A 16,265-nucleotide genomic window follows, 5' to 3' on the forward strand; every position below is an offset into this window, starting at 1 on the left:
ATTATATCTGAGGTTAATGACAGTGAGTCACATCCAAGAAACGAGATTCTCAACACCTTTCATGCACATGTATCGTCAGATGTTCATTTCCCCACATTGTCCAGTGAAAGGGATAAACTTTCAGTTCTCTCTGGTTCTGTATGTTCGATCCCGCTTCCTCCTTTAAGGGTTTGAACGATCTTTCTTTAACAAATCACACATTATTGACATCATTTGTACAAGTAAAAATGTCCTCATCGTGCTCACATTAAACAGATGCCAGGTCGAGTCATAAAAGTTTGTTTTTAGGACTTTAAACAGCAACGTTTCTGGTCTGCAGGGCCCCAAACCTTCGAGGCATTTATAATAATAGAATAATATACATAACGTCCAATACGGATAAGCTGTGTTTGCATATATATATGTTCCCTCTGACATCTTTTCCGGATTCTGTCCGATTTGCCTAAAGCCTTAAATACGGAGCTTTGAACAGGCGAAAGTCAGCGTTTTATTAATTATGGGAAGAAAACTTGTATTCAACGCTTCCCCCTCACTTACATCTACATAGAGGTTCAACTAGAGCGTTAAGTATGTCAACAGTGTTCATTGTCCGTCCTTTTTCATTCACTTCTTCTTCATTGTGTAGGATCTAATTTATGAATCCCAAAGTCCTGCTGACGTTATCACAAGTTGGACGGCGTCCATCCTCAGTGGGACCCACTGGCTCCGTTCAGGTCGTTAAACAGCGCAGGCACAATTTGTACTGGCGCTTGTTACGGTCATTTTATAAGGCTTCCAAAACAAAGTTAAATAAAGAAGGCATTTTAAAGCAAAGGCGTCTTTCTTCATTATGAGTCATAAAACCTTTTGAGGATTAGCTCCGAGTCGAGTTATTTATTCACTCTAGACGGAGGATTGTTTTTGGAAGGAAAAGTCGCCCGACGCTTACCGAGGATTCCACCTTTCAACTATTACACAAACACGCTCGACGCGCCGCCAGACAGCTGACAACCATTAGGATTCGACAGTCAAATCTAGAGACCCGGTGAAAGTTGTCGAGAGTCTTCATCATTCTTGTCAGGCCTGTTGAACCTCAGGCTACACTTTCCTGACGTGCACTTCAAGAACCAACACGAGCGCCGGCCACGAAAACATACGAGATCCCGTGACCATAAGACCATCCTTCACATTATTCCCGCAGTAAAGTGAGACGGAACAGTCGGGGAAAAAAAAAGTTTTTTATTCACTGCCTAAAAAAATGTCTTCATTCATTTTCTTCTGTCAATCTTTTATGCGTCTTTTAAAAAAAAAAAGCTGAAGCATATTATTTTCTACTTCAGCAAGATGTGTGGTGACAACCTTCATGTTCATTGAAAGCCTGAGCCAATGGCATTTTCTTTAAGTGTAAAGGAGCTGCCCGGGGTCTTCATTAAAAGCAACCTTCAGCTAGACCGGGGCTATTATAGTCGTCCTACATCTGCCTGAAGAGGGACAGCGACCCACTGAGACCGGACACAATAGGGCTTGAATAGGGCTTGACCTTTTGGGACGGATAGAGAAGGACGGTATGTGTGTGTGTCTGATTGAGAAATTAGCTACAGTTCCTACCAAATGGTCAGCACAAACACACTCGCAGACGGTTCGCGGATCGGATCCAGCCCTCGAGGGTAAGGACGGCAAAGGGGCTAGACTGCAGTTGTGTAAACCCTGACCTGCCCACAACAACAACAACACACACACATCAGGAGACACACACACACACACAGAGGCCTGGACAACTGAAACCTGCCCATTACCCTCACCTCTTGAATGTCCAGCTAGGAGGGGTCAAAGTTCACCTATCTTGTCGGTCTACCGCTTTCTTTGTGTAACAGTTTAGTTGTGACCTTGCGGAGTCATTCATCGAAGACCCCATTGACATGCACACATGGCAACTGAGCCGAGTGTAGTATGTGTGCGTCTGTTTGTCGCTGCACCGTCGTCGTTGGGGGGGGGGAGACAGATGGACGTGATGTGTTTTGTCTGGACTTTCTTCAGGTTTGCAGAGGTTAGATGCGTTGGGATGTGAATGTGTGTGTCACTCTGGGTGTCGGTGTGCGTTTCAAAATGTGTACGGGGCGGTGTGTGTGTGTGTGTATGGGGGTCAGACACAGATGGACAGCTGGTGTTTCAGCGGTGCTAAATCACTCACCCCTCCCCAGCATGAATGCACATGCACACACACACACACACACACAAATACATACACATTTCCCTTCCCCCATTCCCCAAAAGGAAACGCCCCTTAAAGCATTCCTCTCTTTTTCCTCTCTTAAGACTTGAAAAAAAAAAAAACTGGACAAATATAGTCAGGATGAAACTCTTTTAGTTCTCGTCCGAGACGCTGGCAAGAGGGTCCGGGGCCAAGGATTGATCTGGCCGTGACAGAGGTGATCATTTCATGCTCGCACACCTTCATAAATCAGGAGCGCTCTCAGTGGGTTAGCACTTCACACACGTACACACAGACTGACACACACACACACACACACTTTTTTTCTTTTTTTTTATGAGCTCATCAAGTCCCTCAGGTCACCAACCGCCATCTCGGCCAAGGATAAAAAAAAAAAAGTTCACATCAAAAAAGGCGAGACATTTCACACACACACACACACACAAGCACAGACACACAAACAGATATTTGGCAGCGCATTTGTCGATGCATTAATTTCCCTGTCGGTGCACTTGACTAACGTATAATACTCCCAAATACTGATGGGGTGTGGGGGGGGGGGACCACCAGGCAGACACACACACACAGCCAGGGGGACCACCAAGCAGTGAGGCTGTCAGGACAAGATAAGTGTGTGTGTGTCTACCATCAGGGTTCAACATGCACACAAAAAAAAAACACACCACGTGCGAGGCCGGCCCCGGACTCATGGAATAGTGGTCGGCTTATCTCCCCTCACAGATAGCGAAATGGATTAAGAGCCACATTTGGTCGTCCAAGAGAAGCAGATAAACCAAGGAAGCACTCTCTCCAGACGCACTCGCCGCTCTTCATGATTTGTGCGTAAGCGAGTCCGAAAGAATGGGGAGGCGGAGGGGTCGGTTGTGCGCTCCCCTGTGTGTCGGCACCGGACCGATAACTGTGTGCGTCCGCGTCCGTGCGAGGCATGTGCGTCTGAAAAGAGTGATGCGGTGCTTGACCCAAAACCCAATCGGTTAGAAAGCGGCACATTCATCTTGCGAACACACACACACACACGGCATGCCCCGGACAAAGACCTGTGTGTGTGTGTGTGTGTAGAGACGTCCAGCATGTGTGTGATGTCAGCGAAGGGAAGACCATCGCTTCTAATTCATGTCTGTGTGTGGGTTTTTGTCCCCCGACATGAGCTGCCTGATCGAGCCCCAGGTTATCGTGTCGGCTGTGATGATGAGGAAGTGCCCACCCACACACTTTTCTGCACTTTGCAACAGAATTCCAATCATTCCTTTCACGACCGGAGAACTAGTTGTACTTTGATGGAGAAAAACAGGTATAGAACTGACACCAAATATCATTCTAGTATTTCATGTATCCGTCTTCACTCAGTGTCACTTGACACCTTCAACACGACACACTTGGACTAAGACTAATATATATTATATGATGTGTGATGATGTAATTTGTAGCTTACTATATAAGATGTGCAACTCTTTACCATATCTTTCATCTATGATGAAATTTAAATAATTTCCTTTCCCAAAACTTTCCCACAGTTTGCCTTTAAATCCGGTGCACCTTATGTAATATCTTATGTTGTACTTACTGACCTTGAACCGATTTTATTTAGTACACAGTGCTACATAATGTGTCAAAATGGTTTAGTACAACTACAAAACGAGGCTCCATAGTATGATTCCTTGCGGCTCCATAATATTACTCTGGGCGGCTCCGTAGTATTACTACGCCAGGCTCGCAGTATAATACTGCTTGGCTCTGTAGTATTACTCTGTGAAACTTTGTGGTATTAGTCTGTGAGGCTACGTGGTATTACTCCGGACCAGTCCATAGTATTACTCCGCACGTGTCCAGCGAATTACTCCGTCAGGCTTCATAGTATTACTACGCTAGGCTTCGGAGAATTTCTCTCCAACTCTGAAGTATTACACAGCAAGGCTCTGTAGTATTACTCCACGAAGCTCCGTAGTATTACTCCACACGGCTCCGTAGTATTAATCCATGAGGCTTAGTAGTATTACGTATGTAAGGCCGCATTGTATAACTCTGCGAGGATTTGTAGTATTACTCCGCAAGGCTTCGTGGTATTACTCCAAGCTAGCTTCTTAGTCAGGAGCCTTACTACAAAGGTACTACGAAGGTACTACGAAGGTACTACGAAGGTACTACGAAGGTACTACGTGGCTATCAGTCATGTGGTAGAAGAAATAAGAGTTACAATCCGGGCCGCCTTATAGTCCAAAAGTTTGATAGTTACTATCTCAACTGACATTGATATTTATTCACAATTGAGCCCATCACGTATGTTCTGTACTTTCAAAGATAATATAACATCAACCATGAACAATAATAATTGTAAACCATTGTGTACCATCTCAAGGATAAACACAGCTCATTCCTGTCCCATATATGATAAAAATGGAACCAATTTCAAGACAGAATTTGATAAAATGCTCAACATACATTTCCTTGTTTTTCTCTTCCATTCTGCATCTTTGTGTCCTCATCCATCCTCCCCTTTTTCCTTCCTTGTCTATTAGAGTCAAATCTCTATCTTAATGTGCATCTATTGTATCCTGCCTCGCTCCCTCTATTCACCAGAGCAACACACGCACATACACACTCCCTCTGAGAGGGCCCCTTAACCAGGCTCTCCATATGCCTGACCCCCACCTCCTTTCTCCTCCTCCTCCTCTTTCACAACCCCCTTCTCTTCTCCCCATCTCCTGCTCACACTCTGGCTGCTGCTGCTGCCCCACGCTGCCATCTGCTACCAGACAACAGTGGCTGAAAGAGAGGAAAAAAAAAAAAAAAAAAAGTGGAGGGAAGAAAATGGGTGATGAAAAAGAGCAATTGAAAGGAGGAAGACATGAGCGAAGAGATGGAGGGATAAAGGTGGGAGACACGGGGAAAGGCGCGAAAAAGAGAGCGAGTGGACGAGTTACAATAGAGAGACGAGAGGCTGTCCATCTGCTCCCCCCTTTCGCCTCGAATCTGCCCCTCCTCGCCTCAGACACACACACCACAAAGAGAGTATTTAACCCCAACAGACACACACACACACACCCAGCTAGACATAGAGCAGTCCAGCCTCACTCTTTAACCCGTTCCTCTCCAGTGAGCCTTCCTGTATTACACCCTTGGGCTGGCAGGTGATGAGTGGATGGAGGGAAAGCATGGATGGGGGGAGGATGGGAGGGAGGGTCTGGTATGATTGAGGGACAAGGGATGAAGGCTTGAAAGTGATCTCGACCAACACATCCTCCAACCCTTGCCCCTGTTCCCTTCCGTAAAACCTCAACGGGGATCAGCTTGAAGCCGGCATCTCTATGACAACCTCTGTCAATCATACAGTTACGGTGGCGTACCCACGTGGACAGAAAGTTGAGACTCGTCTTTATTTTTTGGGTCCAATAGCATCACATTTGATACCTGACAAGAGTTGAAAGCTGGTCAAAGAGTCAGCGATAGAGATGTAAGATTGAGGAAAGTGAAAAAATACTGATTGAAATCAAAGTTTTTTCAGTGACAGGTGAATCTAAATTAATGCGCCAGGAAGCTCCACCTAGACACAGATGGTGTGGACACCTAAAGAAGAAAGTGGACTAATGGGGAACAAGGTGCAGAAACAAGAAGAGACACGTCTCGAGAGGTTAAAGTGCAGCAGGCTGACTGTCTGCGGTAACCTTAGCCGGGGGGGGAAATATATTCATTTTTGGTGGGAATTTCCTCTGTCACTTTGCAGTAGGTACTGCAGGTCATTGACTTTACTGAGCCTTTGTAGTAAAACCCAAATGAAAACTAGCTCACTAGGGGTTTTCTGTAGGTTGTTGCAGAGAAGTACACTTCGGCAATACCTGCAGGTCCAGTAAATGAACGTTGTTGTTGACATAGAAGAGCAATAGATCAAGAATCAAAGTAAGTGTGTGTGGCGAGCTATTGTTATGCAATGCTAAGCCCCCCCCCGTGTATTTTCGGGCTTCATTTAACTACTACATTACTGGTCTCCTCCTGACACTGATACCGATTGTAAACGGGGGCGAAAAAAAAAAGTAATCCAGATATCAAGAGCGTATAACACCCGAGCCATTATATCGGCAGCTGGGGATCTCGTCTGTTTCTGTTGCTGGTCCGCCGCTCGATCTTAGTGACATTGAGACGGCCAGTCCAGTTTGGACACACCGCCGGTGTAGGTCAACACACTCTGCAAACACTAGATTCCCCCAAGGGCTAGTAGCTACAGAGGAGAGGTCTGAGCGTGTTAGTCCACAAATGGAGATAGCCGACACCAGCTGTCACTCGCTTATGTCAGACCCTATTCCCAGCTAGTCACCGCTGGTTTCGGTTACAGGGGCAAACTTTGACCCCCCGAGTGGTCAAGCGGAGTGGCCAGGAGAGATGTACACACAGACATCAATAATCTGGCTAGACTTCAATTTAAAGGAGAAGGGGAAGTGGTGTTAAAAAAGGCTGTGGTATCGACTTACTCTTTTCCTGGGGGGTCCCCGGTCGTCATCCTTCTGACTCCGGCCCGCTCCCGTGCCACTTCCTGCTCGGCCTTGCCGCCCCCCTTTGCCCTCCCCTACGGGAGGCCTGATGGTCATCCTGATCTCAGGTGGGCAAATGTAGTTTTCAAGATTCTTGGGGGGCTTCTTGGTCCTCTTGGTGGTCTGTATCTTCAGCTTGAGGCTTCCCTCCTGGAAACTGGCCTCCTTGATGGAGAACTCCTGCTCCTCCAGAAGCGGCTCGCCGTGTTCTTCGATGGCCTCCCCTTCGCCGGCGGCGGCGCCGATCACATCGTCCTTTCGCGCCGGGTTGATGCCCCCTGCTCCATCACGACCTTCTTTATTCAGCTCCACCCTGACTCCCTGTAACTCCCCCTCTTTGGGTCGGGCCGAGCCAACCGGATCTCTTGGCTCCATCCACACTCCCGCCGAAGCCAGTCAGGATGGGGGGCGGGGGGGGGGAAGCTGTGGCAGCCAGCCAATGGGAAGAGAGAGGACAGAGGTGCGTTGAGTGGTCCGGTGGTTCCTCGATGAGCTACTGCGGTTGGGTGGGTTGACCCACAGAGATGTGCCCGGGACGTTCTGGAGGAGAGAGAACGAGAGTCATAAATGGATGCCGACGATGACATAACTGATAGATTTTTGATTAATTTATGAACATGAAACTGTCACGAAATCAAACATTGGTCTTAAAATTAGTAAAACACACACTTATTGTCTGCCCAAAGTAAGACATTCGTCTTCTCGGCTGTAAAAGGAGGCTGAAGTTACCCTGAGGACACTCGTATGAAAAGAAAAAAGAAAGACGCTGACTTCTGTTTTTTTTTTTTCTTTCCTTTTCATTTGGCCAGAGCAGAGGAGGAGGAGGGGGTTGACATGGTGGGGGTGGTGGGGGTGAGGGAAAGGGAAGGTGGCAGAGAGAGAGAGACGGAGGGAAGGAATCTAAATTCTTTTACCAGATGTGGTTTACGAGCTCGTGTGGAAAAAAACAACGTCTGAACTGTTTCACACACATGGACGGAGAGGCTTCTGCGTACATGCAGAAGATACACGATGTTCGGCACATAAATCTCCGCGCAAATGACAGTGTCGTCGTCTGAGATGACGTCTTTTTTTCCTGATCATTTAAGACTCTTTAAGGTTAGACGCCTGGTTACGCGATACATAAGGAAGCACCCCCGCCGCCATGTATACGCTTACACAGATGGAAAGCATACCAAAACAAACATTGGCCTTCGCTACACACTTCATCTCGAGGGAATCCCATCAGTCAATATGACACGAGGCATGACTGAGCTGGAAAGTGGGGAATGCTGTCTCACAGACGGCTCGGTCTGACACCGTTCAAAACCCATGTCAACCCCGGAGTGTAGACCACAATTTTAAAAGGACCATTAAAAGAGAAAAGTGCTGTAAGGATCATGCCCACCCACTACACCTCTAGATTCCAGTGTGAGTCGTCGCTTTTGTGCCAGCCCACGCCACTGTACTAACAGCTGATCTCCGCCTGTAATACCCAACAGGACACAAAGCACATGCTCGCAGTGTGATTGACTGCTCATAAGCCGCAGCAGTATTTTAACACCCACGGAGTTTTACTTTTTAAGCTGGTTTGATTCCATAAAGAGAGCCATTTCAATGTTTCCAGCATGTTTAAACAAACCCTCCCTTGTTCCACCATTGATTTAATAGACGTTGATACAATCTGGACTTTCTAGTCGAACACGCTCGCCTGTAGTTAGTATACAATCATTTGTTGTTCAAAGTTTTATTCACATCAATGTGAAATTCAGGTGTCATTTTACAAGCAAATAGCCGTTCACATCCTTATTGTGCCTAATGTTCCTACACTCATTAAGTTTTTAATTCAATTTTTTCACAATATTTACGTAATAATGGTTTATTTATTATATTTAACTATCAGCAGTGTTTTCTTCAAGTTCTCTCAAAAGCAAACTATGCTACCACTCGGCTAGAAGATTACTACTGCATGACGTTTTAAACAGTTAACTAATAGTTGTTATTGTGAACTTGGAGACCATTTATGATTCATTGTTTTCTCGAAAGTTTGACATAGCTTTGTCAAACAGTGAGCTTCGTCTTTGTAACTGTGTTGCCCCACTCGGATGGATTTTTAATATTTCTAGGAGTTACAAATGAAGTAATCTAGAAAGATTATTTGATTTTGGTCACATTCTGGATTTTACTCTCAATTCAGGAAGGTTTTGAAGGTTTCACTATTCACTTGTATGGCTTCTCACTGCTGCCAGCATGTTCAAAAATTACGAAAAATGGGAAATGTTTACAAAATAATGAATACGATAAATGGAATAAATCACTGCATTGTGATAAGATTTTAAGATATAAAGATTCTGGATTGCTTAAGAATAAATGTGTCAGGCCGAGGGGCCAAATCGGGCCCCGCCGAGTCATTTAAAGTGGCCCGTAGGATGGTTGGCTCAAAATAAAAAGTAGATTACTGTCCATGTTGAGATGATGATAAAGAGGCCAGTGTTTAATACAAAAAAACACCAATAAAGATTTCGACCCCTTGTGTCATGGAGTTTGACGCCTCCGTTTTAAAGCTAGCATCACTGGACAATGTGAGCTTGTGTTAATTTTATTGCATGTTGTGGCTTCATAAAGTCATGAAACGTGAGACGTCTTAAAACTTAACCGTATATTACAACAAGTACTTAATAACCTTACGTTACGCGGTGCCGAGATAGTTTGATGCCAGCTGACATGGTGCCGGTTTAATATTTGGTATTTCTCCTAATAACTTTGAACAATCCGAGCGTTCCGGGAGATCAGCTAACACTGACTTCCCTCACGTCGCATGATCCTCCCGAGAGCCTTCGTGTTCCTAATGTCAGCTCGGTGACTCGCCCTCATGGCATGTTGCGAAAAGCCACCCTGTCCGTCATGTGACCCGGGACAATCGCAGGAAAAAGGGGGAACAGCTGCCAACCACAACATCCCACACTTGAGCCGAGCACATATCGAAAGAGACCCCCGCGGTACACGCCGTTCGACGGCACGAAACCCGGTGTGGTACAGGAGGAGGGGGACGAGCTTCACTTTGGGCCGTGAGAGTGTAAACTACTTAGCTGGGTCATGGCTACCTCTCCTCCCCCACTGCCCTAAGCTCTGTTGGTTCTCTGTTGCTGGCAGCCCCGGCTGAGAGTTTGTGTAAGACTGACCCCTTCGTCGGGGCCTCCCTCGCCGAGGCTAAGCTTTAGCTGTCTCCCCTCTCTCTTTCTCGCACAAAAAACACACTAACACATACACACCTCAAGCGGCCTCAGACAGCAGGCTGATTGTAGGAGGCCAGACATGCTGCATAAATAGCTTTATTATGTTCTTGAAACTGCCAGCTCTCGAAAGCAGGTTATTCCCTGAGCTGGATATGAAAGCAGCCGTGAATGAGGCTCTCTTCCTCTTCTGCCCGTCCTCCGAAAACAATTATGATAAAGCTTTGATAAGGGAATACAGATGGACAGCGCAGAGATAGCGGGTGATAAAGATGAGCAGACAAAACAGCGGATTGAGAGAGTGTTTGAGTGAGAAAAAAAAAAGCCCCAGACAGAAAGACTGCAGAGAGAGAGACTGATGGCAGCAGAACACAACCTTTTAAGGCTGCATACCCAGCAGCTCCACAGCCTGAGGTGGACTCACAAATAGCTCACCAGCACATGTGTGATTGCACAAGGTGAGGAGTCTTCTCTCCACTTTCTGCTTTGATGAGAGTCTGGAGCCTCGACAATCCCTGGTTGGACTTGAGTACCTCGGAGAGATGACGAGACTGTCTGCAATTTCGTTTTCTCCTCCATGTTTGCCATGTAGAAATGTGTCTTATGATCCTCTTTGTGTCGAATACAAAGAGGTTCATGTTGATTTTGTGTAGCTTTTCCAATTCCAGCTAGGGGGTCTAGGAAAATATCGATACACTTAAACATCGCATTGTGTGTTTTCTATGCTGAGACACCTGTTCTATTGCACAATACGATAATATTGTTGCCCCTATATCGTGATAAGGGCTGGGTATCGACATTAAATGTTCGATACCGGTTCCTGTACAACACTTTTTTCTGATACCGATTTCACAAGATAATTTCTAACAAAAAGTAAATTACATTACACATAGTAAAACATAAAAAAAGTTAAATCTAGATTTTCACTCCAAGCTGGAAAAGTAAATAACTAATTTCCAGTTCAATAGATCAACTGACAAATCAGTCTGATGTTCACTGACTTTGTCACTCATCAGTTCTTCTTCAGAAAAGTGAAGTATAGTTCAGTTTTCATGCAAGTGGTACCGAAACTTAGCACAGAAAGACCAAGCATTACTACCGAAGCATTTTATGCTACCGAAGCATTTTGGTCGGTGCGACAAAACAACGATGTCCGTGATACGCATCGTATCGCCAATATTTTTCCAATACACATCACTAATGTGTATACAAAGATCCTCAGGTTGATTTTGTGTCACCTTTTTTCGCTTTCTCACAATATTTCTGATTCCAACTTCCAACTATATCGGTATAATGATTTACTACATGATACAGTACTGTATCGATTTAATAATTTAAAATGAATGTTCAGGTGTTTACTAGATTGGGCTTGTATTTCTTCTCTTGTGAAATACAAGACACATATCCTTCTGTTTGAATTCAATTAGTTGATTTTAGGCATGTAATGTTGTAAGTTTTCTAGGACCGTTTTCATGCGATTTTTGTTGATACAGTATCGCAATATATAGTATCATCAGATAATGTTTCAAATGAATGTGACCAATATTCACGTTAAAATTTAACTCACTATATTTTGAATATACTTCTTAATCCACCTCCATTTTTAAGAATAATTCTACCTTCCCTCTTTCCAAAGGTAAAAAAAAAAAGTATTTTGTGCTTAATGAAGAGCAAGAGCCTGTGCGTGGATAAGCGAGCAGGGAATGTAGCATGAAAAGTGTTCTGCATGCGGCTCACACTCGGGGATGGCAGCAGCATGTGTTCTGCTAGAAGGATGATCATAAAGTGCCATGTGTGTGCAGACCATAATAGAAAATGATGGTCTTGAAGCTGCTCTCGCGTGTGTGCGCACACTTAAAGCCACGCTGCCCCTGGACCAGCCATATGTTAGGTAGCACTAAAGGCATTTTCACCTAACCGAAGATGAATGTTAAACCATTTTAACTGCAGCAGAAGCTACAAAATGGCTGTCAGCAAAAACACCTCTGCTATTCCCCAACTGTCTTCTTCGCTCTCCTCACCCCCCCAAACCTCCGTTCGCTCCCCCTCCCTCGTAGGCTACCTCTTCCCTTTTTTCCCTCTCATTCCGCTCTGTGAGCTCGTCCAAAAAGGTGTTGATATTTTCCTAAAAGAGCCGGCCATCAAGTGGGATTCGTCCTTGGCGCTCGAATTCCCTTCTCCGGCTCGCTGTGGTATCCACAGGATACACCTCGACCGTTTCCCTTAATCTCAGGTGTTGACATGGGTCGTCTCATTACCTAATGGAGGGTTCGACCGCCCCGGCTTCACACTTTTCTACGACTGACGTGGAAGCCTGTTAACAAGAGAGGATCGATGGTTCAATCCAAGTCTGAGTCACCTCAATTATCAATCTCTCAAGTCCTTTTATTTCCACCTCGTCGAGCACTTCCCTGACAATCGCCTCTTCTTTTTCTTTTTTTTTTTCCACTGTTCATTTCCAGCCTCTTAAACCTATTTATCTTCGAAGCCTGGCAGCGTTTCTACGCGTTTCTCTCTCAGGTTTATCTATTAATCTTCTGGATCTCGAGGCTTGAACCCAGATGTGTGTCGGTTGCAGGATTACTGACTTGCTGTTGTACACTTCACTCCTCCTCACCTTCCTTCTGAACAGCCCGACGACTTCTCTCCACCACAACATCTTGAGCTATATGAAACCCCAAACTGATTTAATCACCGGGTTTCACGAGGAGGACCTGAACGCATCGCGGGGCTGACATCTGTGTGCTGCGACCGCACCGAGGGGGATTTTTTTTTTTTTTGGCAAAGTAATGATGAATGCCATCTGAGAAACACCAAAGATACAGTTTGCATGCAGTCGTCGAAACTCTCAACATTTCCGTGTCAAATAGTATGTTTGACTGCCTGAAGATGAATAGTCTGGTGTGAGTTTGACTCTGTTTTGGGGTTTTTATCTCCAGCTTCACACAACTTTGAGACAGTGAGAGACTCAAATTTACTTATCTTTTTAAACCAGATGTGCTTATTTCACAGTTCCGGTTTTTGTTACTAAAATGATTTTCATCTACAGTTTTAACTTCTTGCTCGGTTTGGGATTAATGAAGGTTATTGTATTTTTTTTAATACAAATACCTTGTTAGCTTTTTGCTACTGACAAATAACATTACCCCTTAAACATGTGCCCCTGGAGGAGAAGAACTCAAACTAAGACACAATTTATTTACCGTATTGCCTTCTGGTTACATTGTAATTGCTGAGTAAGCAGATATAAGTTTATTGATGACAGGGGAGAAATGGAGAGAAGATGATCGATTGAACTGTCCATGTAACTTGAGTGTAATTGAAGTCATGTTGCTTAGCTTGATTCCTGATGTTTCGCTTGAGGTGTGAAGAAAATATTTGTATCTATTCGTCAAACATACTGAAAAGGTCAGATTGTAGCAAACTTATAAGCACAGAATCGGTGCAAAAATTAACTATTATTACTTTGGATGTGTATTGGCAAGAATCTGGCGATACCATACTTATCACGATACAGGGCCAAAGATGCGATATATCGCAACATATAAGCGATAGTTTAGGGGTAAACTGTGATTGCACAGTAAACACACATTGGAGTTGAAGCTTAACAACGGCTTACTGAACGCAAACAGAGGGATCCATGTTTGTATTTCAGAAGAGAAGAAGTACAAGCCGAATCAAGGGAATACTGTATTTGCTTGTTATTAGTTCTTTAAATAAATGTATACAATGGTTATCGATACTGTATCGTGAAAAGAAATCGTGTTAAGTGTATCGATATTTACGCACTTACACCCCCAATTGTTTGACATTCGGGTTGATATACTTCTTGCGAGTAAAACAAGCTCTACAGGTGCGACTACAGATCAATACTACCTTTGCATGAGTACACTTTGAAGATTCATCATTTACAATGATTCAGATATGAATTGCACGGTGCCACATGGAACACAAAAAAAGTAATTTCAAACCAATAATGGCAGTTGTGAAGGGGAATTCCTTCAATTCTAACAGTAAATACAGGAACTTAAGCTCAGAAGTGTGTTCGCAGTAACACGTAATCGCAGCAATTTCACCAAAAGTCGAATTATACAGGAGAACATGGGTTTGCAAAAATTTAAAAAGAGCATTTTCACAGCAGGGGAATGACCCTGGGTGTGGAACTTTTTAACCCTTTACCTGTCTATATCATCACCTTTTTTTAATCTTATAACCCATTTATTGACATTCAAGTCAAACGATCACTATCGAGCAACAACGATTGGAAGGATGTCAGCGTGTGAGCTGCAAGTAACAAGTCCATCAACCCTTTTTTTTTATGAAACTCATGGTTAGTCATGATGAAGCACTCTTCTACTCAATTTGCAGACTCCTTCAGGTCGCCTGCACGAGGAAGGCCATTACCCGTGGGGAGCTGCAAGCTGCTCTTCCTAATTCAATTACACGCAGCTTCTAAATTAGAACACTTTGACCAACAGAAAAAAAAGGGAACCAAAAAAAAAATCCCCCAATTCAAACGACTGCTTCCAACAAACACATCCTCCACCATCTCCAGGTCACGGCTGTGATGCTATGTGATTAACCAGTTCAATGTCAGTGAAGATGCAGGAAGTGCCCTCCAGCACCGCAAACACTGTCGAGTAGGAAGTGAGCAACACAAGTGGAGCGCGTCCACGATCACTGTCTAGTGGTCACTTTAATCCCATTGACTTAATTGGATCTTAGTAACGACTCAGGTGCGATGAATGGAGGACTCTGTTCTGGAAGGTCGAGCGAATATATATGTTGGCACACGCAACATATAAAACCTGTATTTATCGAAACACAAAAGTCACAAATGGTAACAAAAACAAAACGAGGAGCAGTCAGGTGTGGAATGTGGCCAGTCAGCCGGGACTACTTACCCATGTCTAATGTTGTCACACACTTGTGTAAATATTTTATCGCGATCGTTTTACAATCCATTTAGAAACATTTTTCACATGGAGGATGACAGCCTCCCTGGGCGAGCTGTCAAAAACGAACCCCCGGAATGTTGTTTTTTTTTGACAGAAAAAAAAAACCTCGAGGAAAAATGGCGTCAACGAGGAGAGAGGGTGAAAAAAAAAAATCAAAATAGGATTTTTACACCCGATCCGATGACTCCTGTGAGGAAGCAGCACGGAGGGGGATCCGGGGATAGAAGGAAGGAAGAAAAAAAAAAGCGGGTATGTCCAGTTGTTTCTCCGGAGAAATGGGATCTGCTGCCGCTGCGGGTTCACCGGTCGCTCGGGGTTCTTGCGCGGCGATTAGATCCCTCGCAAATCCGCTACTCTGTGGGTCTGGCAGGAGAGGGGAGGGTGTTTGCTGGAGTCAAAACAAGCCCGCATCCAACATCCAGCACTAGAATCCGTCGAGAGGGTGGAGGTGGTGAAGGTGGAGAAATGTCAGCGACAAACGCTCTCGGTTTTTTTTGGAAGAAGAACCGCAGTCAGTGGCTCCAGTGGCTGTCGATCGGCGAGTGTTCAGGTCCTGGAGCCTGGTGTCTGGTTATGATCTCAGCCAGAGCACTAGTGAGGGCTCAGGAGGAGAAGCGAGGAGAGCTGAGGAGGGAGGAGGAGGAGGAGGAGGAGCGAGGAGGAGCGACATCGCCTCCACCTGGTCGCTCGCGCGCCCTGCGAGTCTCGTACAGATCCAACCCCCTGTTCCCGCTGCAGGATCCCCTGGAATGTGGCTGAGATGATAAGAGAATAGTTGTCTTCTTAAAAGGACTTTATCACATTTATTGCGATTTCCATGTCGTTGTCAGAGACCCCTCTTGACCCTGATTTTTTTTTTTATTTGGAATCCAAGGATGGTCTAAAGTCAAATTCTCCTTAGATGGAGTTTGATCCTAGTTTTCGTCCAATGAGCTTTGAACCATATTCTGGAAAGAAACTTGTCGTGAGTCATGGTTCCTGGTTGACAATTTAGACCCCGAGACACTTAAGAATCCGACACACCGTGCAAGAATAACATGACCAACCAAATCCCCCTCCAAGTAAACCTAACTTGCTCATCCTCCCTAGTTGTCTTCATGACTTCCTTTACTGTTTTTCATGAACTTCATTTGTTTTTGTCTTCCTCTTTTTCTAATACCCTCATCGAGTTTTCCGTATTGAACAAGCGGCTCATTCAAGATCAGAAAAACCTTTACAAACATATTTGTGTTCTTACTCTGTTGTCTTGGTTACAATGTGGACGTCTTCCAGCACGCAGATGATAATTTGGTCATAAATAATAATAATGTTTATAATAAAATGTTATTTATCAGGCGCCTTACAAGACACACAAAGACAC

At 44.7% G+C, this 16,265-nt stretch overlaps 1 protein-coding gene across 1 annotated transcript in view; it reads right to left on the bottom strand.

Annotated features, from left to right (window-relative positions):
* Window positions 1–15,093, bottom strand: part of setbp1 (SET binding protein 1) — a 36,386-nt gene extending 21,293 nt beyond the window's left edge. Inside the window, exons 1-2 of the mRNA XM_087793960.1 lie at window positions 14,852–15,093; window positions 6,676–7,275 (exon numbers count right to left, since the gene is read on the bottom strand). Coding sequence (XP_087650086.1) covers window positions 6,676–7,110 — 435 coding nt within the window. The 5' untranslated portion in view covers window positions 7,111–7,275; window positions 14,852–15,093. The remainder of the gene's footprint in view (window positions 1–6,675; window positions 7,276–14,851) is intronic.
* Window positions 15,094–16,265: the final 1,172 nt, after the last annotated feature.

Source organism: Callionymus lyra, chromosome 1 (assembly GCF_982586985.1).
Source record: "Callionymus lyra chromosome 1, fCalLyr1.hap1.1, whole genome shotgun sequence".
Classification (NCBI taxonomy): Eukaryota; Metazoa; Chordata; class Actinopteri; order Syngnathiformes; family Callionymidae; genus Callionymus; species Callionymus lyra.